We start from the raw sequence: 17482 nt of genomic DNA on the forward strand, positions 1-17482 counted from the left end.
TATGACACTCTGCAGGTGGAGGGAACAAAAAGTCAACACACCATGTACCGGTACCTGCCTGGTGTGAAGTCCACATGGTATGTGAAAGCTATACTGTACACATATATATAATATCAAGCGACTCTGTCAACTGAGTCAAATAAGCTATTCGTGGTGCAACTGAATGGACACACTCATGTCTGAATGACTTCAGCTTCTAATGATTAATTGGTGGTCAATTAAGAATAATAACAAATATACATCAATTACCCTCAGTGATTAAAGTTATATATTTTTTTCTGTTTGCCTGTATGTCAAAGATAATTTACATAGAGTAGCATAGAAGAGAATAGCATAGAATAGTATGATACACATATTTACTTAACCATAGCTTGTCAACGGCTATAAATCCAGACTGCCAAAGACACATTTTCTGCTTAGCACAGAATCAAACCCATCACTACCCCCTGGGTGGCTGTTTCTGATCAGCAACAGGGTCAAAGTTGACATTTAATCTAGCCCTGGACTCATGGAGTCTGCCCACGCGTGGCACAGCCCGAGCCATCCGACATTTCACTTCCCATAAATCCACAAAACAAATAGGCCCAGAAAAACTGCTTTTTCAGAGCCGCTTGCACACACACACACACACACACACACAAACACACACTCTGGAGAATGTAACAGGGGCTGTGAAAGGTACAGAGGATTAGACTTTTATATTCCTCCCCCAGATTAGATGGAAATCATAACACAGACAAACTCGCTGAACTCTGACCCCCGCGAAACCAATTTCATTTGGAGCGATTGGAGTGATGTATCTGGATGTCCGTGTGGTACACCAGAGAAAATTAAAGCAGGATTTGTAATGCATTCAAACGGCAAGCACTGGGGAGGGATGTTATGAGGAATAAATTGCTGTCACTTTCCCCCTCCCTCACGTCAGTAATAACATTTATTTAAATGGAAGCCTCCTGGATTAGGCCTGGTGTTGGAGGTGTAGAGATGTATTTAGACAGGTAAAAGACTTGTTTGGAATTATGTTGACCTGATCAAAGCAATCACTCAGGAAGTGACAGCAGTGACTCTATTTTCCTAAATGTGTTTTCAGCATTTTGAAATGTCGGTTGGAGATCTGCAAAGTTAGCACTCCTAGCCCTGCTCACTGCCTGAATACTCCAGCTCTATCTTTGTTTCACATCCATTTTTAGAGGGATGTTATATAAGTTGCATTCACTCAAATGTACACCGATACTTCAACAGCATGAGTCAATGGTTTTTATAAAATTCTCTGCCTTAGTTGGCATGAATGGCCTCACATAACATCACATTTACATTAAACATCACCGTGACAGCAATGGTCTTTGACAAGGGTAGAGAGACTACAAGAAATGTGGGAAAGGAGGAGATAGTCACAACCTCTGCACAATTTCCCTTCTCATAGACGTCCTCTGTGTACTATAGCAAAAAGGTATGCTTAACAGCACCAGGTGGTGACATCTTAATTTTTCACCGGCAAAAAAATGGCGCTGCACTTCTTCTCAATCTCTCCCATGCATTATTCTTGCCTTAAGCACCGGTCCTCGGGGGAAGTGGGGGGAGGGGGAGAGTATTGTTTTACAAGGCGTCCAGCTGCGGCCTACTTGCCTCACCCTGGGTACTTTTCAAGGAGTTGTTGTGGGTGACCCCCTCTGGCTGACAGTTATTAATAATAAGGCACAGCGGGGAGTAGTTCACCTTGTGGTGAGGAGACCGCTGCACAGCTACACACACACACACACACACACACACACACACTAGCGTGCTCACCCCTGGAGGCTCCGGGGGGACAGAATCACACGCAGCCGGAGGGGGAAGAATAATAACGCCCAAACAAACACGGAGCAGGGGGGGGGGGGGGGGGGTGCACAGAAACTTCGCCGAGTTTTCCTCATGAAGCACAATTAACTGTTTTTTAAAACAACTGGTTTCCAGCTGACTCAAATTAGTTTAAACTTTTGTCTCAGAGAGTCCTGGCTTCTGCCTGGCCCAATCGCCGTTTCAGCTCTCTTTTTTCAGGTGAGTTCCAACTAGCACACCAGGCATCGGCACACAATGTGACATCATCAAAGTGGTCAGATGAATGTCCTTGAGAGCCAATAGAAGTCTGGACAAGAGAAAAGGGTGTGGGGGTGGGGGGGGGGGATGAGGAGGCTATCTAATGAGACACAGGAGATCAGGGTGGTGCACCATACACCTCAAGCCCCTCTAAAACCTTCGGCGGGAGAACTCTTTGTGCAGGATAAGTGTTCTATTGTAACAAGTGCCGCAGAGACAGGATGCGAGCCAGGCTCAATGCCGTGGCGTGCCAGCTGAATCCACACGGCCAGAGCCTCTGATCCTCGTCGAAGGCCGCTCCTCGCGGATCTCTTCCTCCTGAAGCGCCTGCGTCTCCAGCCTGACTCCACTTTGTGTAATTGCACCAATAAGAGCCATTTAAACGACACTGAATGCCACTGGGTATGTCTCACACAACCCAGGGGTAAGTATGCTATTTAATTGGACAACCTCAGCACAAAGACTGGCGTCTGTCCTGCAGAGAGAGAAGAAAAGGTCTAAATACCTTTCTAATGTGTCAACAATTCCTGCAATGGCTTGCCCGTGTACACAATGAAGCTACAGAACATTCATGGGTACAAAACAAACCGTAAAATAGAGAAAAGAGGTTTACATATACCCATAACTAGGGAAACTAACACACAAACAGGAGCTTATGATGCACACAAAGCCAGTACAGCTAGTGGCATTCGCTTGCACAGTGCCCTTTGTCACCTTCACAAGAGGAACATTCTTTACCAAGAAATATGCAATTAGGCCACAGGTGCACCTACTGCACGCTGAAGACAGCATTATCTTCCCTTCTCCATATGTGCTCAAGTTGACCTTGCAAACCTGCCCCTTGAGAGCTCAATATTAAATCACAGACAGAGCAATACTGGAGACATACTCCAAACAACAAGCTCAAAACCTTAAACCTTAACCTCGGGTTTTAGACTAAACTACAACAATATATGCATGGCATACTTTATGCATTAGAATCAATTTATTTTCACACATTGCCACAAAAGAAAGTTTCTTCAAATTCTGCAACGGATTCTTCTCTACAGTTTCTATCCAGGGTCCAGAGGTTAGCACTCGTCAAACTATTGATCAAATTTTGATGTAATATTTACAAGCCCAAACACGAGAGAAAGTATAGGAACACCAATGCCCACAAGTAATTATTTCCCAAGTACTGAGATCTTTTGCCCGAGTTTGTACCTCTAAGCCTTCTATTCGTAACCCACACTCCATGGAATATTGATTGATATCTGCCATTCGCTGCAGCTTTACTGGCCTTTCATCAATAAGAGATTTATGCCCAAACACTGTGTGATATACAATCAGTGTCCATAAAACTCACTGATCCTATCTGAACTTCATGTACACATCCTCACAGCTCACTCCAAACACTCTGGCTTTTGTGAGTTTGACAACCGACAAAAGTCTATGTGTGTGTGTGTGTGTGTGTGTGTGTGTGTGTGTGTGTGTGAGAGAGAGAGCGTGCTTACACAGGGAGGAGAGCCCCGTGGTGCGGTCAGAGGGACTGCGTACAGGCTGTCTGAGGCGCGGCGTCTCTCCGATGCCCTTCAGTGCAACAGTGGCGTGCGCCCGGCGAGCCCTGTGCTACATGTGAACATCTGCACTGGTCATTAGGCGAGGAGTTGGCCTCAATCTTTCAGCCAGCAGAGACACTTGGAGGAGAGCCCATGACAAAGTACACTGGGCTTTACTGCACCAGTCTCCACAGAGATACACTCCACCACCCCACCCCACCCCACCCCTGCCTGCCAGCTCTGTTGTTGTTTTTTTGCATTGCCCCGATGCTCAGGTTACTTGTGTCAGCAAATGTGTGATTTCGGAGGAGCTTCTGCTTTTTCAAATGATCAATCATGCACTTGAAGACATTAAATGGCTGCACTGGGCTGGGGAATTGTCATGACAAAATAAAAAAACTCAAATTACTTAATTTAAAAATACTTAAATGTCTGAGCAATATTAACTTGTCACTGCCTATATTAGAATAAGACTCAAAATGTCTGATTATAATAATACTGTATTCTTCACAAATGTGGCCTAATCTTGCAACTAATGTGATGCATTTTTACAGGATTGTGTCAGTGTCTTGGCAAAGTTCCAAATGTTATTTTATGTGCCCATGTCTCTCAAGGGCAACGGTTCACAGACCAGCATTTCATTACATCAAAGCATACTGTCAGACTGCTGGCAATACTTTTAATATGCTTTTATAAGACTTCCATTCTACCTTCAACTTTTATTAGTACTCAACCTATCACTCACCAGGTATATATACCCCTACTATGAAACATTGCGATTTCCCCTAAAGGTTTTTTTTTTTGCTTTAACAAATTCACATTCACATTAACAAATACATTTTTTCCAACGCTAAACAAATAGAACATCAGACATACATTACATCAATTACTTCATTTATCAACAACGCAGAGAAACTTTGGAAACTTTGTGACAAATAGATGAATACACACTGGACGTTACTGACAACATGTCGGATGCAAATGCAAAAAAGATGAATGATATTTTCAAGGCTCATTTCCATGGGTTTATACTGTGCCTGGTGGATGTGGACCACAAAGCTGTTTCTGAATGAGAAAGTGGGAGAAATAGAAGTTATTACAACCAAACCATGCTTTACATGTTGGTTATCTCTCACCGATAGCCAGCTTTCCAAAACGGTAATAAATCCAGGCATGTTGACGGCTGTGTGAGCTTGCTTGCATTTACAATCTAAGTAAAACCACTGTAGAGGAAAATTGAAGTTGGATTAAAAAAAAATGAATGAATAGATAGATAAATAAATAAGTGGCCTCCCTGTGCTGTCTTTAAAATGGATGCCTGAAATTTACAGTTTTCCATTAACTGATGCCCAGCAGCTTTCTCCCCGCCTTGCTTTCTGGCCTTGGTGGTTGGCTGTGTTGTCGGCGGAGACTCTCTGTGGGCTGTGACACTATTCGCTTTTCCCCTGGCTTCCTAACTTGAATGTGTCACTCCCTTTTTTGTCAGGCCTTTTAACCTTATCGCTTACCGCCGAAAATGCAAGCACATCAGCATATAAACTGCTACAGCGGTTATTACCATTATCATCAATGCAGGCGTCAGAGGGAGTATCAAAAGAATCATTTGTTGATAGAGCGCTCCCAAAACATTCACCTATGTTTTGAGTGCAACAGAGGATTCATGTAACACAAGATAAAACAACCCTCGCCTAGTAATCACCGTCCCAATTCGATGCATGCATATTGACCATTTTCTCTAGACCAAACAAAATCTCCCCCCACTTCAAACACAATATTTGTTCATAGTAAACCAGTATAAAAGGTCTGTGTAGCCAGAAATCAGTATTTTGTCCTTATTCCATTTTTTATGTGTGTGTGTGTATGTGTTACGATAGGGATTATTATTTCTCAGCTGGTGGGATCACATCGCTCATGGTTGTAGACCCCTGCGGAATTCTATTAACCCTGGTTATGTCAGCCCTAATAACATGCCACACTGCTAAGCAGGATGGGATTGATTCTCTACGAGGGGGGGCTGTATAATAAAGCCTAGAATAATTTACTTTTAAATAGAATCTTTCAAATGGAACACAAAATTGGGAGTAAGCATTGCATTCATCCCCCCATCTCTTTTTCCTCCTTCCACTCTTTCCTTCAGCCTCAAATCTTTTAACCAGTTAAACTTAACAAAATAACAAACCCCCCAAAGTGGAGACCAGAGCCAAATGGGTTGTTTGTGAAAAGGTGTGCTTTGCAAGGGTGGCCATTGATTGCCTCTGTGATGGAGCCTGCTTGGCTTTGTTGTGCGACGTATCAGATGTGAGGAGACTGGGGGCTTGCTATATTTGCCATTCATTAGCCGACAGTGAGGGGATGTCAGGCTGCATTCACGGCGGGCCACTCGCGTGATAGCAGGCATCAAATCAATTCAGTCACCTTGAACTCTGAAGATGAGAGAATAACACGGTGCAATTGGGCCCTCTCTTGCGCCCTGTTTGGCTACACAAACAGAAGCACACTCGCTTTTGATTTATAGGGGTGAATCACACCGTACAAACAAAAACTAATATAAGGAATGAAGGATGCACCTTATGAGTTCGATACCACTCAGACCACTCGCGAGGAGCGTCGCTGCTCGAATGTGCCATTGTGCTCTTAATTTACGAGCCAGTAAATATAGTACATCTTGTAGCAGGAGAGAAAAGACAAGCTGAGGGTCATACACCACAGCTGATGTACAGAATGCATTTCCCTGGACATGTTGTCATATTTGATGTATATATTAACTGTGTCTCTCTTTAAATAAATGCAAGCGACTGTGTGTGAATAGGGAAGCATTTTCTTTTTTGCCAGGCCCAGTCAATAAGCCGTACTGTCGGATGGTAATCTCTCTCTCTCCATGCCCTCTGGCAGTACTTCACAGCCACGTCTCCCCAAAGCCTGTTTGTGTACTGCGTCTAATGGAGACTCTCATCCCCAGTGCGGAAATTAAATGAACTGTGCCATTTCAAAGCACCCGCCGCCTTGTGTGTTTACAAGGCCTCCAAAACTCCCCGCAGTGGCACACTGAGCTCATCCACATACATGTTCCCTCGCACATGAGCATGCTCTGTGGGGCCACACTGGTGAGCGACAGGCCATGAGTTATAACCACACAGACCGCTATCTTGCCCACATCCTAACAACAGGTAGCCTGCTCAGGGACTCGGCTGTATCCTGAAAGGCATCTCACTCTGCCTGTTGAACGCGGTGAATGCCAACTACTGTGCGGCTTTCCAACAACAGTGATGCATTATAATGGCCACGACCTCCACACATCTACGCAGATGGGGAACTAAAGAGGATGTGTTATCATGCCGTGAGTTATTAAAAATGATAGACAAGACACTCGTGTGAGTCACCTTTGTGTCATTTCTAAGATGGTACAACATTAAATTAATAGAGGAGGCAAAGGCCCCGGCACTGATGTGGGGAGGTCTCCACCCACACAGCTGAGGTAAGGCCTTGGAATGCAGTGCTTCATGGAGGGTGAAGGGCCACAGAGAAAGTGCCGGGTGGTCCTCAGCAAAACAATGGCCTGCCCTCCACATTTGAATGTGCTGATGAGACCAGCCTCAAAGCAGTCGGCGAGAGCCCACAAATAACAACGTTGTTTATGAGCTCATAAAAGACACCCTGCTGGCCGGCCCGACTGTGAAGAGCTGAGGATCTCAAACATCACAGAGAGACAAGGGGCTGCCTACAAAAGCTTCCTCTCAGAGTAGTGAGTGGTCTTTCAGATCGCCTCGCCAGCCAGGTCAGAACCCCAGGTTGACAGTGGCATGAAACTTCTTAGATGTGTTTCAGTCAGTTTAGTGTTTTCATAGAGGAGAGTTATGACAAACCCGAGGGTGACCAATTCTTTGTGACATATAAGGTAGATTTGAAATGAATAACTAAGGTAATTGCATGTCCATGCACAATGACAAGACTGGCTTAGTGGGTTTTTTTCACTGACTAGATTCACACACAGACACTAATACATTTTTGCATCACACTGGGGCCAAACTTGTGCAGGTAAACGACAGGTATTGGCAAGGCTGGTCTTACCGGAGGTAGTCACGCCGGCAGAGGATGAGGTTGGCTTTGGTGTACAGTGTGGAGCCCACCTCGCCAAGCCGGCAGTCGCAGCAGGCGCATTTCAGGCAGTCCTCATGCCAGTACTTGTCCAGGGCCTTCAGCAGGTAGCGGTCCTTGATCTTCCGGTTGCAGCCGGCGCAGCCCTTTGGCTTGGTGTCCGGCTGAACGGAGAGCATTTGTATACCTGTCGGATGGAGGAATGGAGGGAAATGATCAAACCAGAGAGATTTGTAACTAATATTTTTAACATTGTTAAAACTAAACCACATCGACAGCAAGCGAAAGCAGACAATACACAATAAAAGTATTGTTGAAAAGACCTTCTGAACAGTGGAATATTTGTTGAAGGGAAAATCATGACAAGAGAGAAAAAAAAAACATACTTTACAAACCGAGGACACTCATCTCACAAATGTTGCGTGGGTTTAAAATGTGTTTAGCGGAGAGCGGCGTTCTATCGAACTGTAACTTCCTCTTTCATCTTCCCCCTTTCAGGACATTGCTCTCCCCTTTCAGGACATTGCACTCTTTCAGGGAGAGGCTGTGAGAAGCTTTCTTAAGGCGGGCAACCAATTGTGACGTCCAACACAGGCCATGAAAGGGTTTTGTTAGGCAACAGGGCGAACAATGTGAGCCAACGCAGCCGGCCAGTAATTAGTATTCTACCTCCATACAGAGCAAAGAGGAGCCACCCCTCTCCCCCAAAGCACAGCTCAGCTCCAGCACCTCTTTTGTCCTGACAGAGAAAAAAAGTTCCTCCCCATCACACATACTCCTGATTCGGCAGAGCTGGCCCAGCAAAGCGAGGCGGCGCGCTGTTCGTTAATTTGGGAAGCATCACATAGTGAGGTGCTTGTTAGACACAGTGCATCTGTTGTTCCAAGGTTAGAAGTGTCATCCAAATTCACTTCATTTCTCCCTGAAATTTCATGCGCAAGTAGTTCCTCTGTGATTCTCTATAGCCTGATGGTGTCTCTGAGGTATAGCCTACTCTACTCTTTGAACAGATTATGCTTCAGTTAGAACAAGAAAATCTGCTATTATTTATTTAATTCTAATCTGTTATGATAGAGCAATATGGAATATGATACTCTCAGATGTTGCATAGCCTTAGATAGTGATGTTAGAATTATCATGGTGGCTTAATTAATAAGTGATAGGCTACAACTTTTGTATTAATTCATGGCATATTCTGGGGGGTCGATTTAAAAAAATAATTTACTTGCAAAACATGAATGACAGATAACAGGCCACTATCTGGGGTCTCATCATAATATGAATAAAAAAGACCTAACAAAGCCAAGTCGTAATCTTCAACAGTGTTTGGAGATGGGAAAGCATTCAAGACAGCACCATGGTTTCAACAAGCGCATTACTTTTCGCAGGACCCAATGAGAAGGTTTTATTTTGACTATTATGTGTTTGTTCAGAATGGGTCGTCTTCAAAATAGCTAAATGGTGTATCAAAACGCGAGGACAAGCGCTAGATAACTCTATAGCCTAGTCACAGTGTTTGTGGTAATAAGGAGACTGTTTTGAACAGTTGTGTTTCAACTGTTGAGCTTTTAATTGGCCAGATTGAACTGTAAGAGCAGTGCACGGCTGATTGCCTCCGCTGAACGTCCTTGTTCAGTGCCACTCATCCGCGCTGTCCCAACTTGGCTGGTTAACACAACAAAGTCAGATTCTCATTACCTTCAGAAGTAAGAGTTTCTCTATGGGCTGCAATCAGATTGAGGCTGATTGTGCCACCAAAAAAACAGCTTGATCGGTTTCAAATTACGGATGCACGACTCGTTCTCTCGGCTCCTTGTTAAAGATGCATTCACTTCAACATTTCCACTCTTCTAAACAGTATTGTTTGACAAGAGGGGCGATGTTTTTTGGAAGCGGTAGGGCTTATACGCATTCTTTATACGACGAAAGCAAAACACCGAGTAAGCTACGCTTCCAATTTGATTTCTCCTTCCTACATCACAGCTGCGCGAGCCCGGGATGCTGACATTTCACCCTCTTATCAGTTTAATTACTGTTGCCATGGTAGCATAGTGCTCGGTAAAGGCCAATAAGATTTGCCACCGACAAACCAATTTTCGAGGCATCTTGCGAGGCGATGACGAACTAAAAAAAACATCTCGTATCCTAAGCCTGGAAATAACGGCACATGTCCCTTGACGTTTAAGGAAACTGACCCATGCATCAAGCGGGAAATTGCCTGAATAGCCTACAGTGCAGCCAAAGAAATGGCGAAATAAATCAACTGTCCGATGCAACGTAGGCTATGACACTGTCTGAAAATGTAACATCTGAACTATGAGTGAAAACAGGAGCTTCAGTCTTGTGTGTTTCCATACCGTAGGCTAAACATTCAACCACATCGGTAGAAACACACTAACTCAATATCACTATCAAAGCGCAAATGGTACGTTCAAATTCTATATAAGAGAACATACAAGAGCCTCTTACCGAAACTTTTCTCCCTTTTCTGCATTTGTTGACCAGCTTCTGTCACCGAACCACCTTGCAACAAGAGGAACCACAAGCCGAAATCCCCCGTTAGTGTTATCAAGTGAGCAGCTGTATGCGCGCTCGCGGAGGGTGGCTTCGCTTTTGTTAGAAGTAACAATCCACCTCGCCACACATATAAAAAAGAATTAAAATGAGAGAGAGAGAAAACACCAATCAACAACACACTGCTAGAACGGGAGAGCTGTTGCTCACTATCGCAGAGCACCACACGGCGTTAAAGCCGTTTGTCACAACAGAGCTCGACTATGAAATTAGATCGAGCAGCAGCCGCAGCTTTGGCGAGTGGCGGTGAACAAATGACAGCGGATGACAAAGGCATATGCTTACCCCTTCGCGGCGCCGTAATCTTATAATCCTATCGTCCTCCGAGCTCGCATAGGCTATTCCAAGCAGTGGATACGTGCAGGCAGTAATAAGAGTACGGGGTAATAGTCAACTTGCGGAAGAGGACAACAATTTAAAACGACTGGCACGTGTTTAACCGAGCAAGCTGACGATTTTGAAAAAAAAAAAAAGAAATAAGGAAATCAGACTTGATGTCTTGAAATGATTTCCGAATCAAAACCAGTAAACAGGAACCCCATAGCCAATGCACAGTATCACTAAAAAGAACACTGATACGCGATTGTATATGATTACACCAAGGCATTCGTATACGTTTCTATGTTTCAGACATTTCAACCAAATTAAAGGATAGACCGAGATTCTTCACAAGCGAAGTTATACTGTTACATTGGAGTTTAACAGTGCCTTTTACATCAGTGTTCGTAACCATTTCATGCCATTCAGTTATGAGACAAGCCACACTACAGAGCAGTAAATCAATTAAAAATGCATTAAAACAAACCATAGCTTAGCAGGATGTGTAGAAATGTATGCTTTACCAAAACTACATAGTTCCTCAATGCTACTACGTTTCCATTCAAAGGTAAATGCAAAATCACCAAGTTCTACAAACAGGGAAAAAGCTATAGGCACCCACTCACCTTCTTTGCCAAGTTATGAGAAGGACTAACTTCAAATCGGGCACAGAGGTGCAGACGCCAACTATATTCCTGGCAAGCTAAAGTTCAAGAAACTGACATTGCGCGTTAGAGCAGTATGATCTTCAGGTTGAAAATAATGAGGTCCACAAGGATTGTGTGCAAGGAGTTGTTCGCACCAGAAGCTACAGGTGTTCCTTTCGCCCGCACTGCTGCGTCGTCGGAGTAGCCTAGTAGGTATTCTGAAGAGCTGCAGAACAACTTGCCCATTGAGTGACTGAGGAGCGAAGAACAGTGAAGCCTCGTTTTATTATCTTCAAACTCAATCCCTCACCAGTGAGACATTACACGACGAGGAAAAGGTCATTACCAACATATCCAGCAACTGTGCGCAGGCATGCGAGCGCGCGCCCGCCACGCTGAAACAGGCACTCTGACGCGCGCGCAAATGAGACCTGTGCCGAGTGCGTTAAAACTATAAAATCAGGGGTTGGCGTGACAAGGATATCCTTTATGGGGATTGTGAGTGTCTGAAATATGTGCAACTATTCCTTGCTATAGTTTAATAATACTGACAGATATAATCAGTCAATCTGATATGCGCATTTGCCTCTCCCGATGGCTGATTTTGGACACATGGGCACTAGGGTATCTTTTGATACGAGAGGTTGAAAGGATCCTTTTTATTTGTTTAGTACTGATCACATTAGAAGCAAAAGTACATCATAACAAGGCCATTATTAAATTCACATCGGCCCACATGCCTAAAACGCAGTTGGTGTTGAACTTGCTATTGAATATTACCTGCAGGTGTCCCTACATCAGATCATCAACACAAGTAGAAATTTCACAAAGTGAAATGGCTCACAAAATGGATTCGTCCTTTCCCACTCAATCACAAAAATGTCTTCATAGGTCTACCTCAGACACCACTTTGTTAATTGTATTACAAAAATATATGTGAGCTTCTCTTCAATGTTTCAACTTCCTCTTGTAGGTTACGTAGACAAAGTCTCTGTGAGATAACAGGACAAAGAACCCCTAACCAACTTATTCTAAGAAAGAATCTCAGACAATAAGACTGCTTTAGAGAAAGGTATGAAGTGGGAGAGAAAAGAGAATAGGCCTACATAAAGAAAAGGAAAGGATAACAAAAAGAGTTTAAGAAGAAACAAAAGAGTGAACGACTGAAATAATGGAAAGAAGGACAGAGACAGGTGTTTGGTGATGGACATTATATAGATAGCCTACATATGGATAGGGAAATATATCCACTTAAATATAAGAATATATCTACACCAACACTAAACTGAATCTGATACCCAGAAAAGTTTGGCGAAAGAAGAGGAGCGAAAAAGATGGGCTCTGATACAGCGAGACAGTTCGGCTGGAGAATAGTCAATAGTTGGCTTGCGGCTTCACGCCAATCACTCTCTGCCTAAAATGCAGCGATAATGAGATGGGTCATAAAATGCTCTTCTCTCCCATTATGAGTGATGAGATGCATTAAAGCTGACAGCGTATTACCTGCCAGTAATTAGGTTTTGTCATGGATTGAATTATTTCAAAGCAGGCTATCTGCGTAATCAGGCAATTTGCGGGGGAGAGGCTTTAGCGGGTCTTACAGAGACAGAGAGACAGAAAAACCCTGGAATAGGTTACTGCAGACACGGAGAGGAGAGAACTTCATTCTTTTCCTGTACCCACGCCAACATTTCATCTTACGCCATTATCACGTAAATTATTCACCGTGGACGTGGATATCTGGAATAGACATTACACTTGATGAGGTAAAGGATGCCATTATCATATGCCATGATAGTCACATGACTGGATGAATGAAAAAGTGTCCAGCGACGAAAGGGTGAAGTGCAGTAACTGTGCGTTGACACTTCGACAAAAGCACAACATTAATGCGAGGACACCGCTGTTTGTTATTATTCTCTCTCTCACTCTCTCTCTCTCTCTCTCTCTCTCTGGAATATAACAGGAGCTCTGGCTGCGAGTCCAAAGGAGGAACACAAAGGGGAAGGTGTGCAGCAATTCTTCTTTTCTGGTAAAAATAAATGAGGGGTTTAATTACCGGGTTCTGTGGAGGAAATCTTTCCGGGAGAGGATTGAAGTTAAGCATTATTTCTCTTATTTCCTCGTCTACTATCCTCGCTTAAGCCGCAGAGTATCCAGCGAGCATTCATTTAATGGAAACCTCAACTTAATCCCTCCTTACAAACCTCTTGCACTAATAGGCCTATATAAAGTTAGAACAGCACGTTCCAGTTCACCAGACAAAAATCTGTTACATACCTTATCTGTAGCGAAGGAGGACGACAGAAACTGACCAAAGTTGTCGACGGCTCTTCTTTGTGCCACTTCGTTCCGTTTTATTGAACGTCACATAAAACCAGAGCGTTCATAGTTTATTGTAGTATGACCATGCAGTCTGGATAAAAATGAAATTGCGTCCGTCAATCCTCTTATAATGGAGTATATTTATAACACACGCTGTATTAATTGGTCAAATATTATTATTAAAAATCTGTCTGCCAGGGAAGTTGCCGCGTGTAGGTGTCACACGTGTCTGTCTATATTTTGAAGTATCAGTTGAATGGGACAAGCCCCATATGCCTCGGTTGAACTCCCTCTTGCGGATTTGTGATTCACTCTCGATCTAAAGGAGTCCTCTCCCTCTCCCGACAAAAACCTGTTTCTTCTTCAATCTCCCCGTTCTCTCTGGCAGAGCAGCAAGACAGACCTGAGCCGGCCGCACGCCTCCTCGCCTATTTAAGCACCTCCACCAGGTCCCTAGTTAGCAGCACACTCCAGCTCATCCAAGAAGCTGACAAGCACCGTTAGGGAAGGCAGCGCATGTTGCTCTAATGGACCTCATTAAGCTCTACTTACAGATGTTCTCTTAACATAATTGATCTGCAGCGAGTTGAGAGGACGGCAACCTATTCCCCAGCCCCCAATTATGGGCCGGTAATTAGATCCCCAACCTCCAGTTCTCCACATTCACCCTTCTAACATTCCGAAATATCAAAGTATCTCTTTCTCTCAAAGCAAACCCTCCTGCCCCCCCACCACCACCTAACCTCCATGTCTCCACCTCCTTCTCTCCCTCCCCTCCCAAACACTCCATTCCTCTGACAGTATTGACAGTCAGATCTGCTAACCTTTGTAGTGAAGCCAGACTTAGTAGTGCACTCACTCCCATTGACAGAACTCAGTCTCTCTCTCTCTCTCTCTCTCTCTCTCTCTCTCTCTCTCTCTCTCTCTCTTTCCCCCTCTCTCTCCTCTATAGAAATACCTTGAGAAAGAGGGGAGGGCAAAGCTTGAGACACATGGAGGGTGGGGAAAATAGGTTTGCACTTTTGATAAAAGGTTGTAATGATAATAACTGTCTGGGGAGGTTCTTCTTTCCTTATGTCTTTTTATCTTAAAATTCCTCTGGTGGAGAGACTTTGAGGAAGAGTGACAGAGGGAGGATGGGATGACGAGTGATGGCACAACTTTTAGAATGCCAATCAGTGCCACTCTTGGCCCATTTCATTACCTGCCATCTTTAAACAGAGAGGAGTTTGGGGAAAGGGTGATGTTTTGCATTAAGTATTAAAGTTATTGTCAAAAAAAGTTACTCGGATCGATGTGCTTGCCACTTTCAGTCTACAAAGTCAACGTCAGTAGACAAAAGTTGACGATTTGATGAAGCAGTCATTTTACCCTAGAAAGATATTCTGAGTGCTAAGAACATTTGTAAACATGTAATCATTTCATGACTAACACTGAAACAATAACTTAAACAAAAATATTATGATGAAGCTATATGAATTTCTTGTCCTTTTGATCTCTGTGTGTATTCTGTATTGTAGGTTTGTCCCCGTCTTCCTCGGGACACATCTTTCTGCATCAGTACCAGTTCCTCACCGCAGTGCAGCCATTCCAGGTGTGACGCCATGTTTTAGGACTTAACATCTATCCCCCTCTGATTCTCCCCCTCTGTCTGGCTGCTCTGACATTTAAAAGAGGCTCTTGGGCCTCCTCCATATTCTCTTCCCCACACCTGACCCCTCATTCTGCCACCCTTGGTTCCAAGAGTGGACTCCTGGAATGGTAACTTCGCCCTACTCCCTGTTCCTCCTGCAGTCCCACACCCCGAAGGATGGAGGGGAGATCCAGAGACACGTGACTCCTCTAACGACCATCAGGGCTTCTCCTTAAAGAGACACTCAGTAAGTGCTTCAGGTGTATGACCTTCAAGTAGGGTCAAAGGATGCATGGCTTTAATGACAACTGTCTCTCTCTCTCTCTCTCTCTCTCTCTCTCTCTCTCTCTCTCTCTCATCTCTTTTTTTTCTCCTACCCCACAGGCCAATTGTAGCCTATGGCAAAGAGGCAAGAGTGGTGAGTTACAGAGGCCCTCTCCAACTGGGTCTAAAGAATGACCGTAGTAATAGGCCTGAGGGGAGTCCTCCAAATTTAAAGGATGTTCAGGCCACCGGATATTGGCCATTCTCATTAGCCCACTGAGAACGGATAGAGATTACTTAATTCAACTGACAATTAATTTCCTCCTGAATGTATACTCAGGGACACTCCAAGAAATCGTATATCCTGCTGAGCTGTAATGCCTTGCAACAGAGTGAGTATAGCAATGTCAGGGTTGATGGTCAATATCTAATGGTAATACTACATGCACGTTTCTTTGGAAGATGGAATTGAGTGAATGAGAGCCTTTTAGTGGAGAATATTTTTCAGGGGTGTTAGATACTTACCAAGCAGCCCATTAAATTTAGCCTGTCTGACTAAAAATTCATAATCACTAAGGCAGCATGAATGAGGTACACAACTGGAATATGAACAGATCTTATAAAGTAAACAAAAGTAACAACATTTTACATTAGACTGGTATCAGTTACTGATATGGATGATATTTTGTGATCAGATTGCACTGGCAATAGATGCGCTTCATCATAAGTGGCAACAACCGTCAGCAGTTGTTCAGTGTATACAACAGTTGCTTTTTCTCAGAATTATGCTGTTTGAATTGATCTTGTGTAGTGACACAACAAAGCCATACTACCCAAGAAGTGAGTGTTTAGACATGAATAAACAAACAAAATTGTAGTGATAACTTGACATGTACCTTTGAGAGAATTGAAATGATCCATTTCTTCTGCGCTCATAATTAAATTTTTAGGGTTTATTGATCTGAACAAGATGATAACAAGCAACACTTTCTTCCTGGAGAGGGCTGAACAGGAGCTAGTATTACACGTGAGAATGCTAGTGTGTACATAATTGTCTCTGTCAAAAATGCTTATTTGATGGATGTGTGAATTTTAAAAGGAAAGACAATTTACAAGGCCTAGACTTATTTAAAAATGAACTCAGCATGCTTTAGGTGTTTACATGGAACCTTCTTCATATTGGCATTTGGAGGTTACAGATGTTCTTGTTTAATGGATAAATCCCACTTTCCACAAAAGGCCTCTATTTCACAAACACACACACACACACACACACACACACACACACACACACACACACACACACACACACAAACACACACACACACACACACACACACACACACACACACACACACAACCACAGACTTTGTTCAAAACCACAAGATGAACCTTTGAATGTTTTGGGAAGCCTTTAATGATAACCTTGAGCGATGTGATACTGGTAACTGCTACATAATATCTATCCATTCCATCCACCGTGATCTCCATGAGTAGCTCTGCTGAAATTACTTATGTGTTCAGAACTGAGCATTTCAAACAGACTGCTGTATACCTCCGCGGCAATCAATCAGCCTTAATCCAAAACCAATTTACTCCGCCTGAAGAGGAAAATATCTTTTAATCTCTCGTCGACAATCCCTGATTGCTATGCCTACCATCAGTTGACAGTCAAATAGTGCTGCTTAAAATGCCACCACTGTCTTTTTTTCCGCCACACAAAACCTTTCAGCGAGATTTGTGTTTGCTATTCTAGCTTATAGATGCATAGATAGACATTTGATTAGATCTATATGGCCTAAATCGCCTCTTCTAATGAGCTACGATCCCTTTTGTCAAAATGTTGAATGATAGTTTTTATTTAAAAATGTGTACTTGCTCAAGCTGTGAATGAGATCCAAGACAAGAATGTTTAAATCTGAAGGCAATGCCTCCTTCATTGACAGAGAGCATTGTTAAGAGAGGGGGAAAGGCACCCTGTTATATGTTAATATTAAAACCCTAAATATGAA

At 43.5% G+C, this 17482-nt stretch overlaps 1 protein-coding gene across 5 annotated transcripts in view; it reads right to left on the minus strand.

The window, feature by feature from the left end:
- Window positions 1-13973, minus strand: part of lmo3 (LIM domain only 3) — a 35869-nt gene extending 21896 nt beyond the window's left edge. Inside the window, exons 1-2 of one of the 5 annotated variants that reach the window (XM_042079443.1) lie at window positions 13529-13973; window positions 7683-7896 (exon numbers count right to left, since the gene is read on the minus strand). In XM_042079443.1, coding sequence (XP_041935377.1) covers window positions 7683-7888 — 206 coding nt within the window. In that variant the 5' untranslated portion in view covers window positions 7889-7896; window positions 13529-13973. Of the gene's footprint in view, window positions 1-7682; window positions 7897-8095; window positions 8242-10178; window positions 10449-10568; window positions 10648-11227; window positions 11569-13528 lie in introns of those variants that run through there. The other 4 variants (XM_042079439.1, XM_042079441.1, XM_042079444.1 and 1 more) reach the window with 4 other exon arrangements.
- Window positions 13974-17482: the final 3509 nt, after the last annotated feature.

The sequence above is a fragment of the Alosa sapidissima genome, chromosome 22 (genome assembly GCF_018492685.1).
Source record: "Alosa sapidissima isolate fAloSap1 chromosome 22, fAloSap1.pri, whole genome shotgun sequence".
NCBI lineage: Eukaryota > Metazoa > Chordata > Actinopteri > Clupeiformes > Clupeidae > Alosa > Alosa sapidissima.